This window comes from Oryzias melastigma, linkage group LG6 (assembly GCF_002922805.2).
Source record: "Oryzias melastigma strain HK-1 linkage group LG6, ASM292280v2, whole genome shotgun sequence".
In the NCBI taxonomy this organism is placed as follows: domain Eukaryota; kingdom Metazoa; phylum Chordata; class Actinopteri; order Beloniformes; family Adrianichthyidae; genus Oryzias; species Oryzias melastigma.
Window position 1 is genome coordinate 22806000 of NC_050517.1, and position 18909 is coordinate 22824908.

Below are 18909 nucleotides of genomic sequence, written 5' to 3' on the forward strand. Positions count from 1 at the left end.
TTAACTCCGCCCATTAAACGTTTAACTCCGCCCACGTTGAGGCACGCCCCGGTCTGCAGGCTGCAGCCAGGGGTAGTTGGAGCCATCTGGCGTCCTGTAGTAAAACAAGAGGCTCCGCCCCTTTGCTTACATTCTCCAATGTGCCATAGCAACCGGGGCCGAGCCCCCTGTTCCCGCGTAACGTTCCCGTCCTTATAAGGCCAGTAGAATACGGACGCACGCCTACGTCATGCGTCGTTTATGTAAATAGTTTGATTGAAGAAAAAAAAAAAAAGAAAAAAAAGGCCCCTCTGCTTCACTCTGAAATGGAGGTGTGGATTTGACGCATGCGCACTAGCTCCACAACTATCCAGTCCCGTCCTCAAGCGCAGACATCAACAAGAGAGCGGGTTACTGATGCGGGTTCGCTTTCTTAATAGTCGAATCGTTACGACGTGCGACGAAGACGATTGTTTTCCTCCAGATTCACAAAACCGCGAAGGTAAATGCAGTTTGTGTTTGTTTGTTTGTTGAGGTCCTTAAAACGGTTGAAAGTCTTTGCCGTGCTCGGGGGTGTGTGAGAAGAATAATCTTCGAGTTGTGTTGGAACAATTGCTGTCTTTAGGCCCGCTCGGGACCGTCTGAGTGCTCGTCTTTATGTGCGGGTTGTTGTAAAAGCACTAAAAGTGAGTGAGACATTGAGAAAACACGGTAAAGTGGGCGGAAAGGTGTGCTGAAATCGTGCCAGGATGGGTTCCCATGCAGACATGAGGAGCAGAGGATGGCTGTTGTTGTTATTGGTCGGCTTGGTGTGTTTAGCTACAGTAGGAAATCCCTAATTTTACATGTAGACTCGATCTATGTTTGCGGGGATTTTTATTTTATTTTAATTTTTTGGTCATTTCATTTCTTTCCTCGTTTAAAATCCAGTTTACTAGCAATACGCCGCACATTCAGTTAGCCTGCACGTACACGATAGTTGAATTTCACGCCCACCAAATCGGAGATGCGTCTCAGCACGCGGACGCTTCTGTCAACAACACAAACTATTTTTGACGCCTTTTCACAACTAAAACTGAATTTAAAATCGTCTTTGGGATTAAAAATCAACATAAAAACCGACTTTAAAGTTCGCGCACATGTACTTGCGTGTAGAATGTTGTGGATCTAGAAAATAGTAAAGATCAAAAATCACTTTTATGGTTTATTTTATGGTTTAAATTGTATTTTTAGGTGGGTAAATAACCGAGTTTTAGTTCATTTCTGCTAACTAAGTTGCCGTGTGGATGGGAGGTCGGGCATCGTCGAGCAGAGGACGGTCGTCATAAAATGGGTGCGCAAGAATCAAGTCGTGTGGCATGCCATGCTTCCTCTCCGGAGTGGGCGGTGAAATGTCGCGACTTGCACTTTTCTGCTTCGATAAAAAAAACCCAAATGTTATCTTTAATCCCGGATCCCCCCGGATGCTATTTGCGAAAGTCTAACGGCTGAACGTGTGGTTTATTTTAAGTTTACGTTTCAAAAATGTTCAGTTTGAGCGGAAAATCGCATCACACCCCCTTCTCCTCACATTGCCTCCGCCTTTGAAGTGTGTTGCCATGTTGAGTTGCGTCACGTACTGTATTCTGCTGCAGAGATCGTATGTAATGGAAAGATGACACACGCAAATGAAAAAATAAAATATATACATAGGGTGCTTTAAATTATTATTTTACTCACCTGCTTTGGGTTTTTTCTGCTATGGTGTTACTTTGCTATCATTTGAGTTGGGTTGAAATTAAATTAATTGAATTTAGAAATATACAATTATTACACGTTTATTAATTTCAATATGCTTAAAACAAATATTTCCAGGTTCATCAGGAAAGAACGTCTTACGTTGCCAAAATCTCACTTTATCTCTTGTATTAGTCTACAATTTCAATATGAGTAAAAACATCCTTATGTGCAAATTTTGCTGTTTGCTTCATTTTCTCACAATAATTCATGCTTATACATGCACATTAATAAGGATTTTTATTTTTCCCCCAGTACTAAATATAACGCTATTTTTATTCGACAGGATGCTTTTAAAATGAGCATTTACCAATAAGTGTTTTTGATTAATCATCAGAGTGAGAGGTTTTTATTTTTCATACTCTCTGTCTGCTCTCAGTGGCATAGCACTGTCAGGAGACCCCGAGGACTGATGGCAAGGAAAAAAAAGGCAGTCTGGGGGGCGCGGCTCTCAATTTTGCCGCAGTTCAGGTCCACATGTGTACCGGAGATTAAATTTTTGCCTAGCAACATAAATCGTAGTTCGTCTGCGTGCTGCAAACTCATCTCACGCGGAGTTTTCCATCGGTCGCGTGCTCACAGTTCTCTGAGTATAAGCGTTGCATGTTCAAATTTATACTTCAGTTAAAAAAAAAAATACACGCGGTGCTCCGCGGGGGCTCGGACAAGTGCGTGCAGCGAGTTTCCAACGAAACGCGTGGATTCTGTGAGCGCAGCATGGTGACATTATCTGTCTGACACGCCGTCTGAACTGCTGACCTACTTCCACCATGTGGGTCACAAGAGAGATGCTTTCCAAAATTCTCTTTTCTGTCACCATGTAAACGATTCAACATATTTAAAATATTTTGAATATTGAGCGAATTTTTGTGTTTTTTTGGTTTTGCGTAAATTATCTCTACCTGCAAGGCAGTCATAGGTTGCGTTAAATAATAATAATAAAAAAATAGGGTGAAACACCAAATATAGTAAAAATGATAATAATGGAAGATTATTGAAAGAACAACAACAGTAAAAATAGTTTTCAAAAATTTTGAGCATAAAAAAGATCACTAACCTGTACAAATACTTTTAAATGTCTCTACTGAACATTCATATTGAAAGACAAAAGTCTTAAATTTACAAATTAATATGTAGAGTAATTTAAAGTTTCTGTTGTAGATTTTGGAAAAACTATAATTAAAACTGAATTAATTTGAATCAGAACAGTTAATATGGGTTGTGTTCTGAATTCCTTCACTATTCACCATATTGTGCTTTTTCCCATTTTGTAGTGCTATCCAAATCAAAAATCCCCAAATTGAGTACTTTTGAAATATCCCATAATTTTCTGCAAAAAGCCAGTGTGTATTGATGCTGGCTAGATTTGGGGATATGGACCACAATGCATTGCGTTTGAACATCTTTTGGAAAAAAAAAAACATTTTCATATATATATATTTTTTAACAAATCATCCACAATTTCTTCATCAGAACACAGTGGGTTTATAAATAGTTGTTGTAAAATGCTTATATTGATTAGGTTTTCACTTTGTGAAATCAGTGACGTCATATTCACCATTAAAAAAAAGAAAGTAGTGAGCATGGTGTCTGAATTGCTTTTAAATTCCAGGGCACTATAAAGTTTTTTCTGTAGTTATGGAGAAATGACGGAATTTGGATGCTCTTTTATAATCACCATCCCTCTTCCTCAATGACCTTTTCACATGGTGGACTGTACTGAATGCATTTTTGCAGATATATTGAGGTAAAAGTCAGAACTGCTGTTTCCAAAATGTTAATCACTTACTTTACAATGAAAATTGTGTTTTTGGTGTTTTTAAGATAATCTAGTTGCATTGTTCTCATGATGGAGTACACATATGAGGAATTTTTAAGATTAAAACAGTATTTCTGAGTATTTTTCTTTTCAAATCGTTGTGAATCAAGTGGAAATGATAAAACTGTTGGAAAAAGATTGTAGAAGTGACATTGATGCTTAAGTCATCAGGTCACAAGCTCCCTGCTCCTCTCCATTCTGATCCAGACACTTGTAGACGACTAGATCCATTTATATCTTTGTTTTCGTTGTCTGAGTTGGTATCTTGCTCAGTACTGTATACGGCTAAATAGCTCCAGTGCTGCTTGCTATTTATGTTTCACTGGTAATGTTAGAGGGGTTGTGTTGAGGCTGTAAGCTAGCGGAGAGTGTGTAAATAAAGGGATGATGGGAAATTACTCCCCAGTAGTCCAGCTCACAACTCGGAGGTGAATTTCTAAAGAAATTCTGCCGCTCTGCAGAAACATTTTTTTTTGGGATAGACATTTTATAAACATTTATTGACTTGTTTATATTGTAATTGTTTATTGGGTATTCCAAAATGACTTGTTTAGACATAATGATATTGTCTGTTTGAAATATAACTTCATAAAAGAGGGGGCTGGAGGTTAGTGGGGAGGTCAGCATCTTGACACACGATTTACACTAAGCGTCTAAAAATGTAATGCTTAAAACTGAACTTGTGCACACAGATGTTCGGCTTTCACAAGCCCAAAATGTACAGGAGTTTGGATGGCTGCTGCATCTGCCGGGCGAAGTCGTCCAGCTCTCGTTTCACAGACAGCAAGCGGTACGAGAAAGACTTCCGGAGCTGTTTTGGGTAAGACACATACATTTGCTCTCTGTGTTGCACACATCTAAATGCTTGGAAGCTTTTTTTTTTTTTTTTTTTTCGAGTTTGCTCAGAAACTGTTTTGTCTGGCAGGTTGAGCGAAACAAGATCTGGAGAAATCTGTAACGCCTGTGTGCTCCTTGTGAAACGCTGGAAAAAACTCCCTGTTGGAACCAAGAAAAACTGGAACCACGTGAGTTTTAGTCCTAGATAAAGTTAGAGATTGAGCTGCAGTGGGTAGAGTCACACTTCTCGTGTTCTGTCTTTCTCATAGGTTGTTGATGCCAGAGGAGGCCCAAGCCTAAAGATAACCTCCAGACCCAAAAAAATAAAGTCCATCTCCAAGAAAGTGCGGCCAAGTCAGATCAGCCGGCTGCAGAAGGAGCTGAAAAGAAGCAGTGAGCACTTCTCTGTATTCGTTTACAAAGGCATAGATTATTGCTGTGCTGTGCGTAGCAGAAGGTTGACTCTATAATCTTTGGCCTTCGTCAGATTCGGATGCCCACAGCACAACCTCCAGTGCTTCTCCTGCTCAGTCTCCAAGCTACAGTAACCTGTCGGATGACGGTTCTGACACTGAACTGAGCCCAGGATCCAGCCGCTCCCCTGTTTTCTCATTTCTGGACCTGACCTATTGGAAGAGGTACGATTAAAACTGGGTTAAGTCTTAAAAGCCTTGAATTGGAAAATTTGGAAATAAGGCCTGAAAAAGCATTTAAAAAGTCACATTTTGAGACAATATATGAGCCAACTGTTTACACAAGTTAGTTCTATTAGTCACCTATAGTTTCACTGCACCAAAATGTGAGTAATGAAGTAATGAGGGTTCCTGTAGTCTGGGTATTGTAATTTAATTACTGAAATTTGAACCGTAATTCATGATGTTAATCCGTTACTGACGAGCAATTGTTCTGAAATTCAATTTTTCATCCATCAGAAATTAGGCAGAGAAATTGGTCTTAATTTTTATATATACGGTCTTAAAAAGTCTTAAGTTTAACTTGAAGAAACATGTAGGAACCCTGTAATAGTTTACCATAAGTCTTGAGATTCTCTGATCATCTGTCTAATAAAATCAATTGTTATATTGGGAAATTATGTCCCTCAAATACATTTATTTATTGATCCCCTGCTCTCTTTAATTACCTTTTAAGGCAATGTGTGGTAACAAATTGAATTTCCAATACTTTTTTTTATTTGGTTACTTTTGACTTGTTTTTACATAACAATTAAAGGAACACAATCAATTGAAAAACTTTTGTTAGGCACTTAAAAATTAAAGCAACAATTTAATTGAATTTTACATTTTCTTCCTTGTTATATGATCCATTATCCTACTATTAAGTCCAAAATTAGGTGGAAAAATTATCCTAAAATGTTTTCCTTCTTTTCAACTATATTGCTTTTATTTTATAAAAAAAATACTGACATAAAAGTTGCTTGACTTGTAATGACCATTAAAAAAATAAAAAAAAGGTCAGAATTAGTTAAAAAATTCCACAAGCGCTTTTCTTTTGAAGTAAAATAACTCCTGTTCCTGATTTGTGGTGCAGGCAGAAGGTGTGCTGTGGAATCATCTACAAGGGCCGTTTCGGGGAGGTGCTCATCGACCCCCACCTGTTCAAACCCTGCTGCCGCAACAAACAGCGGCAGAAGACACAGCAACAGGAGGAGGAAGAAGAGGAGGAGGAGGAAGAGGAGGAGGAGGTGGAGGTGGAGGAGGGCCAAGTGGGGGTGGAAAAATCTCAGACGGAGGAGGAAGTGAAGGAGACTCCTACGTGTGAGGAAAATGCTGAGCTCTGCATCCCAGCCGCTGCACCCCAGGCCAGAGGCGGGGAGGTGGTGGTGGAGGAATGCTGGTGAAGTCGTTGGACATCTCTGAAGACGTTGTTGGCTGCTCTGCTTTTCTTTTCATTGTTTTTTATTATTATTATTATTATTTTTTGAGGACTTACAAATGGAAGTTACCTCAGATTGCCTTCATTCACAAAGCAGCTAAAATCCTCGGATCTTCTCTGTGATTCCGGTGGAGGATTGTCGATTATGTTTAAACGTTAACTTATAAACGGTTGTGTTTCTCTTTTTCTGTATTTAATCGTTTTCCCGTCCCGACGGTGGACCATCATCCGTGGTGTTACCGAGTTAAATGCTGGAGCTCTGGTTTGCTGTTACATTCAACCGTTCCAAAACGCAATACATCCACTTCCTGTCAGAAAACGGTGCTACTTGAAATTCATTTCAAAGTTGCAGCTGAACCCCACTGTGCAAGCAAACATTTTAAGTTGACTAAAGAGTGCATTATTGCCTTTTTTTAATTATTATTATTTATTAGTGATGGATAACGCGTTTTGGAATGACTGACAGCTGACGTTAGCAGAGCATAGACCTGTACAGTTGTTTTTTTTTCTTTCACGGTGACGTCCACTCTTATCAAAGGGACTGTGTTTGTAGACTGGATTAGACAAATACTTTTGTGGGTCCCATTTCAGTAAGGCCTATTCACAGCTTCAACAGCAAATACACCAGCCTTAATTGTGTGTCACAGGCAGTGCTAGTGTTAATTCTGGATTGGTTTGAAAAAAAAGAGGGTACATGAGCGAAATTTACAGTGGCCTCAGCAACACACATGTGCATTTTACATAAAGCCCACTCATCCCAAAAGACCTGAATGGAACCGATGCATGAGTCTTCAAAAAAAAAAAAAACAGATTGCATGGCCTTATAGAAACTGTAAATCCTACTTTTATTTTTTGGGATCAATTTTCTCGGAAGTTTTAACTTATTTTTGTACTTAAAAGAAAAAAAAATGGAAAAATAAAAGTGTCTTTGCATAACAATACCACACAATACAACAGAGAAACACAAAAATCAGTCTATAGTCATTCAGCAATACCAATATCAGTAATCTCGTCACTTCTGGTCTTTCTCTGGTAAAAGTCTTTATACAAACTGAAATTCTATGCTATTGCCTCGAATACTCAAGGAAGGCATTGTGATGTATAGCCTAATATTACTTTATTTATCAAATGGAAGCCAAAGCACATTGAAATTCACCCAATGTCAAATCAATGCAGGTTTTCTATGGATACTTGTGCTTGTTGGGGTCATTTGTATGTATGTTTATGATATTCTAAAAAGAACACTAATATGATATTTCATAAATGTGATGTTGTAGTTTGGAGCTGTGGGTGTTTCTGTACATAAAGGGTTGGTTGAGCCTCACGGCTCTCATACAGATTCTGTTATTTATTTATTTCATATTTATTTGCATCCCAGCTTAGAAGTGATTTTTTTGTCTCTTTCTTATTGGTAGTATTGTTTAAGTCATCATTTAAAAAAAACAAAACAAAAACGAATGTAATTCTCATGCAGACTTCCGTCAAACTGCGTGGAACTGAATTACCGTTTGTCGATATTTGTGAAATATTAAGTATTTGTTCACTCTGCGGTTGGGCTGCGTGCCACACAACTTCTTCTGTTTGATCCCTTTGCATTCATGTAGACTATAATGGCTGATAGTTTGCAAAAAAACTGTATTCCCCTTTGTACCTTGTAGCTTACAATTGTTACAGAGTATTAGGATAACATAGGAAACTTTACTCTAGACTTGCATGTATTGTTGCTATGCATTTCCTTAGCTTACAAGTTAGGCAAAGCTTTTTTGTAATTTTTATACATCATGTACTTTTTTACTTGTCTCTTAATAAAAGTAATCTTGTGCTTTTTCCGCAAGTACCTATTTATGTGTTTATTATTGTGTGTTGGGAGATTTGCAGTCAGGAAAGATTTCACATTTTTATTTGTTTCTTAATGGATGAAAAACATGATTACAGGAAAAAAAATATGTGAAAACAGCTTTTATAAAATGCAGATCAGCGACAGCAAAATGCTCTTTTTTCACAGATGGTTCATGTGAGAAAATTTAAATTTAGCGGTTTTGATGATGTGGTGTGAAAAGCATTTAGAGTCAGCACACACCATGGAGAGAAGACATTTGAATAATCTAAGAGGGGGAAATGCTGCTCCTGCTGCCTTTAAATATTGCAAATAATTTTCTCAACAATACCATTTTTAAATTATAGTAAAAAATGAAAAACTCTTTGGATAGTTTTAAATGGTCTAAAAATAAACAGAAAGGCAAAAGAACTTCCTCAAATCTGCATTCAGCATGTATAGATTGAGTAAATTTATTTAAAATAAAATTTATAAATCGAAGCATATATTTTTAGAGTAATCAGTAATGACTGAATTTGATTTGTTAAATGTAAAAAATATAATTTACTATTTCATTTAATGACATAAAAATATGTGCATATCAAAAGTGCATAAAAATATTTTTGTGTGCTACACACTTGCATACTAGCTTGAGGAGAAGAACCCTGTAACTCTCTCTGTAAAACAACAAACAAACATATGAGTGATGCAGACATGAATCACATTTATGAGAATTTTGTGCTAACATTTTTTTTTAGATTTTTAATATATTATTTCATACAATAATTTTGCTTTTACCGCATTGTACCAATACTAGAAATATTTAACACACCAACATCAACATGATAGACAACTGAATTGTTCCTATATTACTAAACCAAATTGCAAAAAATAAATAAATGAATTAAGAAAAATAAAAATAAAAACATCTCACGGCACAAATGCTTCAGAGGTTCAGTTGACAGAAGAAGTCCAAGAGAAAAATATGTAATATTTAAAATTACATAAAGCGTTTGCAAGTAGACTATTAAACATAAAGAACGTGTGAATTTATGATAAAGAGGCCTAAATATATTGATAAACTTTATTTTGAACATTTTAATTTTACATTGTAATTTTTTTGTCAATAGGTCATAATTTAATTGAATTTATTTCCCCTCTTGACATACATTTTTTCTGCTTAAAAACAGGCCTACATGTTAAAGGGCAAGAGCAAATTTCTCAGTGTTCTTTTTAATTGAACAGTAATTACAATTTACACTTATTACAGCTCAAATTGTTCAGAAGAGAGCAAGTTTCAGAATGCAATAAAAAAGTTGAAGAAATAAAAGGGACCTTTTCGTTTCGTAATGCGATAAAAATTTGAATTAAATGAATTAAACTAAAATTCTCCAGAGTAGTTGTCTCTGAAGAAAAAAAAATGCTTTAACATGTGTTTAAAATGTGTTTACTGAGTCATTTTAAGCCGTCGTGAATAATTGACAACATAGTTTCCTTGTTACCTTTTTTTAACTGAAGCTTAACTGAAAAGGTATTGTACATTTATATCGTTTACATTTAGGATTAAAGATGAGTGAAACGCGCAGAAATGCTCATATTTTGAAAACAAAAATCTTTACCGGAAATACTGGTCGTGTGACCGGAAGTTGACATAAATGCGGAAGTTGTTGTTTCGCAGTCAGTTTTGAAATATTATTTCATTTATTTTTTCAAATAAGCCTAAGTTCAAACGATACACACAATTTCTTCTAAGGTAGGAAACGAGATTCTGCTTTTATAGCTTACATTTTAGTAGCAGAGCTAATTTATTCAACCGTCCAGCTGCTTAGCAGTGAACTCTGAAATATCCAGTTTTTATTCAAATACCGATTAATCAAGTATTTGAAGATGATTCATTAAATGCATATCTTCTTTATTTTTTTGTTAAATAATTTAATCACCTTGAGATCAGAATAAAAATAATTATTTGCGTTTTTGTTCGTGTTTCATCATTTGCCCTCTAACGGTTTGTAAATTTCGTCAATTTTATAGATTCTAACTTAATGAAGACTTGCTATTGCAGTTTTTCCATCATCATGGATGAGCCCACAGCATCTGGCGTGTTCTGCAGCAGAATGTTGAGCATGGTTAACTCTGAGGACGTGAACGCCATCATCCAGGCTCAGAGACACATGTACGTTCCATGCTGTGATTGATCTAATTTTACTTTTCTTGTCTGTTATGTGGGAATTGGTGCTTTGTCAAATGACAGTTACATTTTTAGGTTAATTGTTTTTATTTTCTATCTTTTGATTGTGGCAACAGGCTCGATCGGTTTGAAAAAACCAACGAAATGCTGATAAACTTTAATGGACTGTCAAATGTGAGGCTGCAGCAGATGAACGACCGCTTTCTACTCCACACCCGCACTCTGGTGGAGATGAAGAAAGATCTAGATAGCATCTTCAGACGAATCAGGTAAGTCTTTGCACCTTCAGAATGTGTATGCATTAACTCTATATCTATATATATACCCACATCTTTATAGAATTGTGTGGTGGTAAGTTTCGGCTCAGGAAATCCAGCTTTAAAACCCAGATAAGATTCCCTAAAGTAGGCCATTAAGTTGGAAAAACATAATAAAAGCAGGATAAGCTGGTGGCAACAAAACATCAATGAACAAATGTTCAAGAGACAAGAGTAAAAAATTCCAAATTAATCCTGAAGAGGCTTTTGAAGTACTAATTATCATTGGATGATATAACAAATAGTCAATATCACAGCAGATGCTTGTAAATGCCTCAAGCAATAAAAAGTTGTTGAGGAAGAGTAGGAACTATACTGAAATTCTTGCACGGGATGGCTGGATGAAATTGGAGTGAGAGACAGCACATGGCAGTTCAGGAGTACGAGGTCAATAGATGTGAGGATCCATTACACAAAGCAGATCTCTAGGTGCAAGCTGTGCAAAGATGCTCCTGTGACAATCCAGCACATAACAACAAGATCTAAGATGCTAGCAGGTGCACATGAAATTCCATATCCTCATGGTTGACAAAACATTTGTGCCAAGTTTGGGCTGGAAGATTGAGAATGACCAAGCTAAGATTATGAAGGACTTCGAAATGCACTCGCTGAGGGTCAGAAGAGAAAACCTATGTGGATTGTGCACATTTCTCATGATTTGTCTCCTCTTCTTCTTAGGACATTAAAAGGGAAGATCGCCAAACAATACCCAGAAGCTTTCAGCAGTGAGTTGACATTTTTTCTAACATCTATTATTATGTTAAAATCCCCAAAAAAGATTTCCTTAAGGCATTTTTGGTACTCACAGATATCCATGAGTCACCAATCTCAGAAGATGAAGATGATGAATTTGACCCTATTCCTCCAAGTGTTGCTACAACGACCACAACAGCCACTTCGGAGCAAAGCACCGAGTCCTGTGACACAAGTCCTGATGTGATTTCACCCACTGTGAGCAGATGTTCTGAGGACCTCTCTCAGGAGCCACCTGACACACCCACTTCTGATGTCCTAGAGACGGCCGTCCTTCAGGATGAAGGTCCTGACTCTGTACCTGCTGAGTAAAAAGAATAGAATGGACTTAAAGGTCACAGGCTGTGCTCTGTGTTTAAACATATGTTTTATTAATAGGTACACCTGTTTGTTAAAGGTCACAAGTTTCTCTTTTATTGTCTAAGAGGACACAAACTTGTTTGATGTATATCTGCACACTATTTAAATAATGCAAAAAACGACTTTACTTGTGAAGTGTCTGAATATAAATTTATGTAAAAAATTAAGGATCCAAAGTTTTCAATAATTTTGTGACTGTAGTTTTCTTTTGTTTTAAAAGATGCACATATAGCTGAAAACTACATTCTTGTGTTTACCTTGTTATCTTCAGTGTTTCCTTAGGTTACTGTTGGGATATTAAACAGATTTCATGTGGGAGTGGAAGCTTGATAGTACTTATTATTAATGTTATAAAAATGTTTTTGCATGTTATAAAGACAGTCAACAAGGAAAATCAACAACAACACAATACAATTATTATTAATAATACCAATAATAGAATTGTTATCTTATAGTAACTGAATTTTGCATTCCAGGACAAAAAATACATCTTTACGTAAAAAAAAAAAATGTAATTTTAAATTAGGACTCCTCAAGTTTTAATATTTTTGCTAAATTAAATAGTACAGACTAACACGATTTCACAACAATTTGAATAGAAAAAAATACTCAGAAGTGCAATTTTAATTATTTGTTGATTTATATATGTCTTCCATTGTGAAAAATATGCTACAAGAACAATTTGAAAACACCAAAAACATTTTTTTACATCGGACTGGGTCTAAAAAAAAAAATAAAAATAACATCCATCATTCCGCTAGAGGGCGCTACCACCAAACATCCACCAATGGGGTTAAACGATTAAGAAGTGACGCGTCAGCTCTCTCCTCTTCGTCTTCGGTTTATTTCCTGACACATCGAGCTCCAAACACACCATCGTCCCTTTTATTGGCTGTTCAACTCTGATTAAGAAGAGTCGTAGGTTTATTTCCGCCGCGTTTACCGATTCCCAGAGAAACTAGCTTAAGCTGTCGTTAGCCGCGTGACGGTGAACGTCGGCACATCAACATCTCATTGAACTTTAATCCACCGAAAACCACCGCCGTCCACAAACGACTCCTTTTATGAGGCCGATACACTCCAGCTGTCGGTCCCAGGATGAGGAGGCTGACGAAGAAGAAGGCTCTGACTCTGGTGAAGGAGTTGGACGCTTTCCCGAAGGTTCCCGAGAGCTACGTGGAGTCCACGGCCAGCGGCGGGACAGGTAGAGAAGAGCCCCGCGCGGCCGCCTCTGATCAGAGCCGCTCATCACGCGCGCGGGGCACTGATTGTGTTTTCTTCCTCCACAGTGTCTCTGATTGCCTTCACCCTCATGGCTGTCCTCGCTTTCCTGGAGTTCTTCGTGTACAGAAACACGTGGATGAAGTATGAGTATGAGGTGGACAAAGATTTTAGCAGGTAGAAGTCAAATAAAGTGATATGTCACTCACGGCTCTTTAAAAATCATAACTGCATCCGTTCTGTGTGGACAGCAAGCTGAGGATAAACGTGGACATCACCGTGGCTATGAAATGCCAGTGTAAGTACGGAAACATTGAAGGCCAAAAAGCTTTAAAAATAGTTTTTAAGAGAAATGTTGGATTTCAAAGGTGTGATATTAGTTTTTAAAATCCCACAATCTACGGTGTATACTTAAGACAAAAAAGTTTTTCTTCTTGTAGATCAAAAACCTTTTAACAACTTTTAACCAGTTTGTTTATGAAAAGAATGAACATTATAAATGACATTGATGCATATCAAACTATGGATTTTTTGTTAAAAAAAGCAATTTGTTTATAAACTTAATTCCAAAATTAATATAGAGGATTTTTGTGTTTCTCTTGAAAAAAGGGTGAAGAAAATGTGTGTATTTTGTGCTACAAGTGTAACTGAGTGTAGACTTTTCTTTGCCACCAACCAGTTTAACCTGTTGTGTGTTTGTATGCAGACATTGGTGCGGATGTCCTTGATTTGGCAGAGACAATGGTTGCGTCTGATGGTTTAAAATATGAACCAGTAAGTGTTGTTTTATAATCTTTAGTGATCTGTATATTTTGGGGTTTGACTGTTTCTATGTCCTTATCTGAATGTTTTTTCTCCCCTTTACACCTCAGGTTAATTTTGAATTGCCACCCGACCAAAGATTATGGCACATGTAAGATTCACCTTATTTATAATCTTTGCACACATTTAACCTGTCATGGAGAATAATTAAGGGTTAGATCTCGCTTGTTGTATTAACTTAATGATACAATTTAAAGACACACTCCATGAAAATGTTGTTTTTGGTGTTTTTAATACGTTCTTGTAGCGTTTTTCTCATGATACAGAACATGTATGACAGAATTTAAGATTAAAATGATGTTTCTGAGTATTTCTTTATTCAAATTGGGATGAATCGGGACAGGATATAATAATTGAGTTTGAAAAATAATGCTGAAAAGTTAATAAAAACTTTGTTGATAATGTTAGCTTGTGATTGTAAGGGACTGTAAGCTAGTAGGTGAGAGTGTCAACAAAGGGACGATGGGATATCAGAGGAGGCTTACTTCCGTGACAACTTTCCCACTAACACCTTGAAGGCAAATGTCTGAGCCACCGCTGCGCTGCACAAACTGTCTTTGAAAATGACACATCATTTTTACATTTTTGCCTAAAAGTGGCAAAATCATAATTAAAAGACCACTGGGGACACTTTTACAATGAATCGAAACATGATGGGAGTGAGACCTAAAACGGCTGCACATTTTGCTGAGAGCAATTATCAATATGCTGTTGCCTAGCAACCAAAACAAATACTTTTTCAAGCCTTTGAGCATCAAACTGAGTTAATTGCATCCAGTAATGCTTCCTTGTTCTGTTGTCGCCGTCAGGACTCTCCTGCACATTCAGGAGCGGCTGAAAGTTGAGCACTCTCTGCAGGATGTGCTGTTTAAGACTGCAGTGAAAGGAGCTCCTCCTGGGAAGACTCCGAGGTAAGAAATGAGCCCCTGAAGGTGTTCTGTTTAAACTGTGGCAACATCGATAAACTAAATGTTTTCAGCATTGTTTTTTTTTATGTTTTGTCATTAGGGACAGTTCAAGCTCTCCTAACGCCTGCAGAATATACGGACATCTGTACGTTAATAAAGTTGCAGGAAATTTCCACATCACAGTTGGCAAGTATGTACTTGTGATGCATTTATCAAAAACATCACTTTTTTGAGCTGTGGTCATTTTTTAATTTTACTGCTGACTCTCTATTTCTAAATACATAAATGCTCCTAATGTGCTTTTAGTTTGAAATTTTTAACTTTTGTAAACGTTGAAAGAAAAATGATAATTGCCCAAACTTAATCAAACTGTACTTAAGTATACTGCTAAAACATGAATGATAAAGGTACAAAAAGTAAGTTTTTATTCATTTACGTGTCTCCTTAAATGTAATTCCATATTTTAAAGAAGTTTCTGAGAACAAAGTAGTGATTTTGAGGACAAATTTGTTCTTGTTTCTGAAAGGTGGCAGCTGTTTTAAGTTACTTATAAAGAGCTTACAAGACTTAAGGGTGCTAACATTTTCTGCTGGTCGAGTGTTTATGCCATAGCTCTTTTTGGGTCTCATCTAATTTGTCTACAATAAGTCAAAGGCTTAAAAATGAGCCACAGGAAACCAAAAAAAATACTGTTGGTAAATCATCTCTGGTTCAACAGATAGATCAATAAAATGTAGAATTATTAACCTTTCCAGTTTTCTCACCAAAGACGTCCTCTCTTCACAACAGCTGTGCAATTCATCTCATTCACACAAACAGGCTGGACTTGTTTCAGAGATGTTCTGACTTGTAGTTTATGCAGAGCAGTCTCAGGTTTTCTGTGACTTTTCTATGTGAACAAAAGCTTTTCTCCAGCTGACAGCTGACCTTTTTGCTTGTTGCAGGTCAATTCCTCATCCCAGAGGACACGCCCACTTAGCTGCTCTCGTCAGCCACGACTGTAAGTTTCATTTTTTTTTTTTTAATCAATCCCTTTTGGAGTCATGGGGTTGCTGGAGCCTATCCACACCTACACATTCACATCTATAGACAATTTAGAGATAAAAATCAACCTGGACTGTGGGAGGAAGCTTGGAGAGAACTTCAAACTCTACACAGAAATGACCCAAACTAGAATTTGAACTATGACCTTCTCACTGTGAAGCAAGAGTGCTAACCACTGCACCACAGCGCAGCCCTTTTTTACTATTTTACGTTTAGAGTTTGACTTGCATGCACTTTATATTTATGGATGTCGGCTGCATGTTGTGCACACATATTCATGTGATTCAATTATATTTCAGCTTATAACTTCTCTCACCGGATCGACCACTTGTCCTTTGGAGAAGCAGTTCCCGGACTCATCAGTCCCCTGGATGGAACGGAGAAAATCTCTGCAGACTGTAAGTCTATGATGTTAGCATCTGTGGTTTCCTGCAGCAGAAACTAGCATGGAGCCTTAAAGAGTCAAACACCGAGTCCATTTCAAGTCTTCACCTGCAGCTAGTCGTCATAAAACAGTCACTCCACCTGTTTCTGGGCTTCCACATTAGAAGCGGTATTGTGGAATTAGCGGTTTGATGCCTCATTGTGATGAGCAGTGCAAAACTTGATTTTGATGTCGTTGATTCTCACATTTTTTCTGTAGATAACCACATGTTCCAGTACTTTATCACCATCGTGCCAACCAAGCTCAACACGTACAAAGTCTCTGCAGAGACACATCAGTATTCAGTCACAGAGCGGGTACGTTTTAGTGTCTGATCAGTCTGCTTTTGTTCTTTTCAGTCATTGGGTGTTGCAGTTGGGTGGAAAAAGCACATTTTTTCTCTGTTTCCCGACAGGAACGCGTGATAAACCATGCTGCAGGCAGCCATGGAGTCTCTGGGATCTTTATGAAGTATGATATCAGCTCACTTATGGTCAAAGTCACTGAACAACACATGCCTCTCTGGAAATTTCTGGTCAGGCTCTGCGGCATCATTGGAGGCATTTTCTCCACCACAGGTGGGAAGGAACTTTCTTAAAAACTTATTTTGTGTTTATAAAGGGAGTTTCACATAAATATACATTATATATTTATACATTTTCTGGCAGCCAGGACAAACAAAATGGAATTCAGGAAGTTTAAAGACCTACTCCCATGAACATCATGGTTGGGATGGAAATATATGAGGAAAATTAAGATTGAAACTGTATTTTGGAGTATTTATTCATTCAAATAATGATAAATTAGGAGAAGATGCAAAAATACTGTTTGAAAAAGTGGTAAGCTCCCTGATCCACTCCACTCCGACAACTGGAAAACTGTACGGATGAGTAGCTCCAATATTTTTCGCCCTTTTTGTACTCTGGTCATGTTAGGTTGGGGTTGTGAGGGGCTGTAAGCTAGAGGTAGAGCGTGTAAACAAAGGGATGATGGGAAGTGAGCGGTGGCTTACGCCTTTTTAACGGTCCCACCCACAACTCTGAGGCAAATTTCTCATTAACCCCTGCTGCTCTGCAGAAACTAAGTTCTAGAATACAACATTTTTTTATAATAATCATAATAAAAAACACCACTCACTTTTACAATAGATCTAAAGATGATCAGGATGGGACTTTAACTTTTTTTATTCTATTTTTAATTGAAATCTGTGAGCAGAGAAATCCCATTACTCTACAAAACATTGTGAGGTCAGAATATTTTTTTTTGCTTCAATGTAATAAACAGAAATGAAGGAATCCATTAGATGAAGAAACTTCATACATTTTTTTTTTTTTTTTTTAGCTAAGGCTGTTTCGTTGCCTTTTAGACATAAATGTAGTTTAACTTCAGTGTATTCTGGAAGATCTCCCACAAAAGTGATGTTTGTTCTATTTAGCTGAAACATTAAAATACTATTAATAAAATACGGATTAGATATTTGTACAGAAATGGAAAGAATGTGAAGAACTGATTGAGTTTGCTGTGCTGCACCGTGTCTTCAGCCACACAAAGAACTGCTTTTTCCTCCAATTTCCTCACATGAACATTTTTTTCTTTGCAGGAATGATCCACGGTTTGGTGGGATTCTTGGTCGATGTAGCGTGTTGTCGTTTCAAAATGGGCGCATACCGACGCTTGGATGTAAGACCTTCATTTCTTCTTTTTAACCATACACACTTTTAACTATATAAGTGAACTTTAAGACTTAGCTGCAAATCATTTTCTCTCTTTTTCCCCAAAGGCTCCTTTGAACCCACAGGGTGAAGCTCAAAACGGAATTCCAGCAGAAAATTTCATCCAATGACAAGAAAACAAATGAAGATGCTTGAGATTCATCTGCTGGGAATTTTTTAGGAAACTGTTTACACGTGGTTTTTAAAAATGTGTCACTACTATTCATAAAGGAGAAAAATAAACTTCTTTTTTTTAACTTTGTGGATACAAATTGTGAATTGATACCTCCACCAACTGCCATTAAAGAGTTGCAATAATAATAAATCTATATTAATTGTGATTATTTTGAGCACATACTAATACAGGACCACACATATCCTCACTTTTATAAGTATTTGACCTCTTCCTGACAATCAGCACGACTTTAGTCCCATATCTTTATAAAAACAGATCATTCTCATCTAATTTATGTACAATTTGGTCCTAAAACCTCCATATTCAGCTCCACGAACAAGCATGGCCTTTGAGAGAAACGTGTATAAAAGTATGAGGTGTTTATTGTGTTTACATCAACCGTTAAACATATTTATTCTGCAATAAGTCAGTTTTCTGTGGTCGTACTTCTAGCACATCTCTAGAGCATTTAACGCCTTTTTGTTGTGGTTCATACCCAGATATACTCACTTATAAATATATATTTGTATATCAAAAATGTATTTTGAAGCTGAAACTTGAACATTAATGTGTTTTTTTTCTGCACAAACAGTGAGAAATCCGTCAGATCTGGTTGGGTTTAAGCAAGAATCTCTGAAATAATTACACTATGTCAAGAGTTTATTTGACAGTATTTCAGAATATCTTTCAGTAAACAAGTTTTTTTGTAGTTTTTTTTAGCAAAATGTAATATCAGTACTGTCGCATTTCATAAAAATAGTTGTTCACGTCTTTGAAACTACAGTATCAATGATACAGTAAACCATATTTGTAGGAATACAGCTGTACAAGGTGAATAGTACACAATTAACACTACACAGTTATA

At 37.0% G+C, this 18909-nt stretch overlaps 3 protein-coding genes across 5 annotated transcripts; all 3 read left to right on the forward strand.

The window, feature by feature from the left end:
* The first annotated feature begins 6 nt into the window (after nucleotides 1–6).
* On the forward strand, nucleotides 7–8145 carry sinhcaf (SIN3-HDAC complex associated factor). The gene is made up of 6 exons (XM_024282020.2): nucleotides 7–481; nucleotides 4267–4394; nucleotides 4500–4599; nucleotides 4681–4804; nucleotides 4899–5049; nucleotides 5960–8145. The coding sequence occupies exons 2-6, from the start codon at nucleotides 4267–4269 to the stop codon at nucleotides 6267–6269; spliced, it is 813 nt and encodes a 270-aa protein (XP_024137788.1). The 5' UTR covers nucleotides 7–481; the 3' UTR covers nucleotides 6270–8145.
* Nucleotides 8146–9733: 1588 nt separating this feature from the next.
* kxd1 (KxDL motif containing 1) lies at nucleotides 9734–11948 on the forward strand. 2 transcript variants are annotated; one of them, XM_024282021.2, is made up of 5 exons: nucleotides 9734–9873; nucleotides 10183–10293; nucleotides 10425–10577; nucleotides 11304–11350; nucleotides 11434–11948. In XM_024282021.2, exons 2-5 carry the CDS (start codon nucleotides 10196–10198, stop codon nucleotides 11688–11690), a joined length of 555 nt encoding a protein of 184 aa, XP_024137789.1. In that variant the 5' UTR covers nucleotides 9734–9873; nucleotides 10183–10195; the 3' UTR covers nucleotides 11691–11948. The 2 variants fall into 2 exon arrangements, with proteins under 2 accessions (XP_024137789.1, XP_036068357.1); XM_036212464.1 differs by having other exon boundaries at nucleotides 9746–9873; nucleotides 10152–10293.
* Nucleotides 11949–11977: 29 nt separating this feature from the next.
* Nucleotides 11978–18198, forward strand: ergic2 (ERGIC and golgi 2). 2 transcript variants are annotated; one of them, XM_024282018.2, is made up of 13 exons: nucleotides 11978–12942; nucleotides 13028–13136; nucleotides 13211–13257; nucleotides 13666–13733; nucleotides 13832–13872; nucleotides 14591–14692; nucleotides 14787–14879; nucleotides 15634–15689; nucleotides 16033–16131; nucleotides 16377–16474; nucleotides 16573–16735; nucleotides 17758–17837; nucleotides 17938–18198. In XM_024282018.2, exons 1-13 carry the CDS (start codon nucleotides 12837–12839, stop codon nucleotides 17998–18000), a joined length of 1125 nt encoding a protein of 374 aa, XP_024137786.1. In that variant the 5' UTR covers nucleotides 11978–12836; the 3' UTR covers nucleotides 18001–18198. The 2 variants fall into 2 exon arrangements, with proteins under 2 accessions (XP_024137786.1, XP_024137787.1); XM_024282019.2 differs by having other exon boundaries at nucleotides 14790–14879.
* The last annotated feature ends 711 nt before the right edge of the window (nucleotides 18199–18909 follow it).